The sequence below is a fragment of the Vipera ursinii genome, assembly GCF_947247035.1.
Source record: "Vipera ursinii genome assembly, chromosome: 2".
Classification (NCBI taxonomy): Eukaryota; Metazoa; Chordata; class Lepidosauria; order Squamata; family Viperidae; genus Vipera; species Vipera ursinii.
The window spans coordinates 22,519,251-22,525,250 of NC_139513.1; the positions used below are offsets into that span (position 1 = coordinate 22,519,251).

Genomic DNA, 6,000 nt, shown 5'->3' on the forward strand with positions numbered 1-6,000 from the left:
TAATTCATCGGATGCCAGCAAAAACCTGCAGACACACCCTCACGCATACCGAAGTGGATGCGTATACCGCAAAGTAGGTCACATAGAGGTGATCAGGGTGGGGCAGCTGGGAAGGAGCAGACACTGGATTAGCATCGACGGATCCTGGAATACATCTTAAAGGCTACAGCCAGGAACAATGCAGCATTTTGGAAAACGAACAATGATCCCTGTTGGTATCGATTTTTCTTTCCTTTCTTCCCCCCCCCCAAACCACAGAAGAGTTTACCAGAAAGAGAACAAAGCATACAGATGCCATCAGCCAATTCTACAAACTGCAGGATTCTGCTTTCCCGATGTACGCCTATCATTTATCACACACACTGTACAGGTGTTAAATTATCTTTACTGCCCAAGTCCATTCCATAACGTCTAAAATTATAGAATGATCGAGGCCAGGATAAAAAAAGGGAGATGGGGGGGAGGAAAGGTGGGTTATGTCTATTGGAGCAAGACAGAATAATCTCCAAGATAAGGAAGCCAATTTTAGCTCCTATTCTGAGGATACAGGAAAATAATTATCTCCAATCTTTTGATGTAAGTAGCAGAATGGAGAGGAAACTGACCCATCACAATGGATGCCGCAGTTGTCTGCTTAATACAATGTCCTAACTTTAAGGAGGGCTTACAGCATGTTGCAGAAACCCAGCTTCACTTAAGGATACGGGGTAGTGCGTAACCAAGAGGATTTTGAATTGTGGCACCTTGCAACAGTTAAGTTTAACTTCTCAAAGGCTTTTTCTCTGAAGGCCTGGCTGGGCATTCTTCCTGACTTTCAACATGGATGTAGAGCAGAACAATAGACTTGAAAAGGGACCTTGGAGGTCTTGTAGTCCAACCCACTGCTGAGGCAGACAATCAGAATTTCTCACAAGTCCAGAGATTTGATTTTAAAAAGCAAGGATTTTTTTTTAAAGATGGGGTGGGGTTTAGTGTTTATGCTGCTTCAGAAGCCCTTTGATGGTTCATCGTGTGAGCGTCCCACAGACAAAGATGCAGGGCATCTATGCTGGGAGTTGGAGAATAGAGTGGGCGGGCACCAACAATTCTGCCATTGTCTCTAGCTCTGATCTTCTAGACCCGTAAGCTGAAATGCAATGCAACTTAAGGTTTCATCCCGGCAGGGTCACTGACTTTTAAAGCAGACCTATTCCTTTCTACAGGCTAATCCAGGTGAGCAACTGGATGATTTTTCAACAGCTGGGTGGGTGGCTTTCCTATAATCAAGATTTCAAGCCAGTTGATTGCATACACACAACAGAGTGGCAGGGCCAAGCTCAGCGGCTTGGAAAGCAATTCTGGGGCTTTAAGGCAGCCAAAAGGAGAATGTATGTTGAATTAATATATATATATATATATATATATATATATATATATATATATATATATATATATATATATATATATATATATATATATATATATATATATATATATATATATATATACCAGAAGTGGTTGAAGTGGAGATTATTTCTCAGGAGAGCTGCATTTTACATACCAGATCATATATGATCTGGTATGTAAAATACAGCTCTCCTGAGAAATAATCTCCACTTCAACCACGTTGCTGCTGCGTTGCTGCTGCTAGAAAACGCGTCACCGCCCCTCTCCAGCGGTTTTTCTTTCTTTCTCCTTAAGAGTCCCACCCAGGCAGCAGCCATTACACAAACCCACAAACCCTTGTCTACCGTAGCTGCTGCAGCAGAGCAGAAGGGCAACCACCAGGCAGGAAGGAGGCAGGAGGGCTCGGCCAGACAAGGAGGGGGATAGAGGGAGGGAACGGAGGAAAGAATGAATGAATGAATGAATGTGTGTGTGTGTGTGTGTGAGAGAGAGAGAGAGAGAGAGAGAGAGAGAGAGAGAGATCGAGCGCACCCAGCGGCCATGTGCTTCTCCCACTACAGACAAAGGCGGCTGGAAATGGTGGGCGGGTTAAAAAAAGGGGTGGGGTGGGGGGAACATTTGGCGCCAGTTATTATGGCATCTGTTCTGCAGTAGAGGAAGTCGATATTTTTTTTTTAAAAAAATTGCACTAATCCAGCTTTGCAAGCCACCTTTCCCCAACTTGGTGGGGCCTCCCCACCAATACTCTCGACTCCAGCTCCCATCATCCACCCCACCCCTCAAGAAGAGCGGAAGCCCAAGACGTTTGAAAAATGGTTACAGGAGATTTTCGCTAGGATTTCCCTTTCCAAAGGAACCTTCCCCTCTCCCTGCCACATTTCAAGCCTCGGGTTGCAACAAAATTACAGGAGGCCGCGTTTCTTCTCTCTCTCTTTTTTTTGGGGGGGGGGGGCCTAATCAGAGGTTTATTACTCTAGAGCAGGGGTCTTCAAACTTGACCCTTTTATGACTTGTGGACTTCAACTCCCAGAATTCCTCAGCCAGCTTTGCTGGCTGAGGAATTCTGGGAGTTGAAGTCCACAAGTCATAAAAGGGCCAAGTTTGAAGACCCCTGCTCTAGAGGTAATAAAGGAGGGTTTTATTTCAAGCTGGGGATCCAATGTCAGATAGGAACGTAGAAGCCACGGAGCCCCTCGATACTCGACCCCCCCTAAATAAATAAAGGGGGAAAAGAAGATTTCCCCGAACTTGAATGCTGTTTTATTAACTCTAAAAAAAATAATAATTGTAAAAATATTCCAAGTATTCCGGGCCCCTTCTTTTTTGTACGTTTATGGAAATCTTGAAAGGCAAGTTTTATTTATCCAGGTAAATTATTGCTTTTCAGAAGGCCGGTGCAAGGCACCTCTTTAAAAACATAGGGGGGGGGCTGCTAAGTTTTAAAAAGGCAGCGCGCCTCGTGGGACTTACTCCCAAGTAAGCCTACCCAGGATCTGATCACACGCCTGCAAACCCCCCCCCCCATCGCGCTTGATTAGGAAACGGGTTCAATTAAGTCTCAGGGAGCCGCGCCTGTGGCGGAAAACCCCCTCGGATCCTCTCATTTTTTTGATCCCAAATCAGACGAATCAGGAAATCGGGGTGGGGCTCGAATATATATCAATAGATTAGATTAGATTGATAGATAGATTAGATAGATAACACCACAACTTTATTGATTAGCCCTCGGGCCATATCAAAGTGCAAAGTTCCAGCAACAAAACCCGATAAAAGCAATGCAAAATGGAATTTGATAAAATACAATTTAAAATGGAATTAAAATAAAATACAATTTAAGATGAAAAATAGATTAGATAGAGATAGACAGATAGATAGAAAGATGGAAAGAAAGAAGGAAAGATGGAAAGAAAGATGGAAAGAAGAAGGAAAGAAGGAAAGAAATAAAGATGGAAAGAAAGAAAGAAAGAAGGAAAGAAGGAAAGAAAGATGGAAAGAAAGAAGGAACGAAGGAAAGATGGAAAGAAAGAAGGAAAGAAAGAAGGAACGAAGGAAAGAAAGATGGAAAGAAAGAAGGAAAGAAGGAAAGAAAGAAAGAAAGAAAGAAAGAAAGAAAGAAAGAAAGAAAGAAAGAAAGAAAGAAAGAAAGAAATTAAGAAAGAAAGAAAATATGTATATATCAAGGATCGACCGCGTGGAAGGAGACGATCCCAGGCTCGGAGGAAACCACGGGATTCGCTCGTCGCAAAAGACGACCCATACGGCGCCGTTGGATTTAGGCGCGGGGACAGGTGGGGGAGGAGGAAAGTCAACGCCCTGGGTGCGAATCCTCCCGGTCTTTTTCTCCGGCTGCGTTGAGTTCCATTTCAAGCCTGCTGACCCATTTCGCTACATATAGGTCGGGCTACCTACACCCCCACCCCCCAGAGCCGCCCTTTTCTCATCCCCGGCGCTTAAAAAGACCAGCGCGGCTTTTGTTCTCCTCACACTTTTTTTTTTATCTATTCGGATACATTTTCGAAAATTGCACTTCCTTTCCGCAGCCGCTTTGGCGGCGCTAGAATTTACCCGCCACGCCGGATTAGCTGGCGGGCATTTGACCACCCCTCCCCTCCCCCCCATCACGTTAAGGGAGGAAAGGGTGAGGTTCACGGAGAGACCTCTGCCATTAGGGTCTAATAATCCCAGTCATTTCTAAATCGCGGGATTAAAAGGAAAAGAAGGACGAACAATAGTGCCAAGACAGAAAGGCAAAAGGGCCCCTCCCCTCAGTTAAGATGGTTTTTTTTAGCGGGGAGGAGGGGGCTAGCCGCCCAGCCCCAATGTTTTTTCCCCGATTAATAGCTTTCATATTAATAGTAATTTATAGCCCCAAATTAATTCTTTTTTTATTAAAGTGTTTTACAAAAACAAAATTTTACAATATATCCCCAAATCCCCCTTACCCCAAACCCGCCCACTTCCCCCTCCCCCACTTCCCAGAGCTAAATACAGGATTATAGTTATAATAATCATATTCTAAATCAAAAGTATGCATAATATACAATTAACCACATTCATAATGTGCTTTAACTCCCCTTTAACATAACTACATACAAAGTACCGATAACAATATCCCACTAAAATCTACTCATTAGCGGGGAGGAGGGGTTAGCCGCCCAGCCCCAATGTTTTCCCCCGATTAATAGCTTTAATATTAATAGTAATTTATAGCCCCATGGGGCTTTGTAATTTAATTCTTTTTTTTAATATTTGTATTACTGTTTTTTTATAGCTGTTTTATTGTTGTGAGCCGCCCTGAGTCCTTCGGGAGATAGGGCGGCATCTGAGTCCCATAAATTAATTAAATAAATAATAAGCACATATATCGCTTTAACATATACAAAACCGCCGTCGTAACCGGGTTTGAGAGCGATCGCACCGGGTTTTGCAACGGCGCTTAAACAAAAAGAGTTTCCCTGCATTTCTTTCTTTCTTTCTTTCTTTCTTTCTTTCTTTCTTTCTTTCTTTCTCTTTCTTTCTTTTTCTTTCTCTTTCTTTCTTTCTCTTTCTTTCTCTTTCTTTCTTTCTCTTTCTCTTTCTTTCTTTCTCTTTCTTTCTTTTTCTCTCTTTCTCTTTCTTTCTTTCTTTCTTTCTTTCTTTCTTTCTTTCTTTCTTTCTTTCTTTCTTTCTTGGACTTATATGCCGCCCTATCTCCCGAAGGACTCAGGGCGGCTCACAACAATAAAACAGCTAACATAAAACATAAAAAACAGTAATACAAATATTTTTTTAAAAAATAAATTACAAAGCCCCATAAAAAAAAATTAAACGCAGCCACGTGCTTCTCCGCCCCTGGGCAGCTTCCGTTTCGCCACCGTGGCAATGGGAGAAAAAGCAAGCGGGCAAAGCGTTTGAGCCGATCCCGCCAATTTTTCATCTTGACTATATTTGAAGTTTAATAACTCTCGGCACACTTGGCGGGCGGCGGCGGAGGGGGCGAGTGGGGGGTGTGGAAAGAGGAGGGGAAAAAAATTGACCAGCCTCACCTTTGCTCCGATCTGGTTACCGCATTGCCCGGCTTGAATGTGTACGATTTCCCTCATTTTTTGTCTCGCCTTTAATGGCTCGGCCCGCACTTCTGCTTGCAAGAAGATGGATTGCGCTTTTAAGCCGGACGCCGCTGCGCCTTTAAAAAGTACAGAACGTTGCGGAGCTCAAGATTCTCTTCTCCGAACGCGGCGCCGACAGCCAAACGTTCTGAGGAGGTAGCCAGCCTGCGGAGAACGAAGAGACAAAGCTTTTATAAACCGGCGGTCGGCTCGAGCTCCGATTGGTCGAAAGGGATCAGGGGCGCACGCTGATAGGGCGGAGGGGTGGGGGGGGCGGCAGGAAAAATCACGTGGCTAAAAATAAAAAAAAGGTGGGGGGGGGAGGCAGAGTTGGGGCGTGGTAGGGGATAGAAAGAGGGGGAGCCGGAGCGAAAAATGCGATTCTTTCTTTCTTTCTTTCTTTCTTTCTTTCTTTCTTTCTTTCTTTCTTTCTTTCTTTCTTTCTTTCTTTCTTTCTTTCTTTCTTTCTTTCTTTCTTTCTTTCTTTCTTTCTTTCTTTGTGGCGGGGATAAAATGAGAAGAAGGG

The 6,000-nt window shown here is 43.7% G+C and overlaps 1 protein-coding gene across 1 annotated transcript in view; it reads right to left on the reverse strand.

Annotated features, from left to right (window-relative positions):
- The window catches only part of TUBB (tubulin beta class I), a 30,337-nt gene extending 24,688 nt beyond the window's left edge, over positions 1-5,649 (reverse strand). The window contains exon 1 of the mRNA XM_083356846.1: positions 5,412-5,649. Coding sequence (XP_083212972.1) covers positions 5,412-5,468 — 57 coding nt within the window. The 5' untranslated portion in view covers positions 5,469-5,649. The remainder of the gene's footprint in view (positions 1-5,411) is intronic.
- Positions 5,650-6,000: the final 351 nt, after the last annotated feature.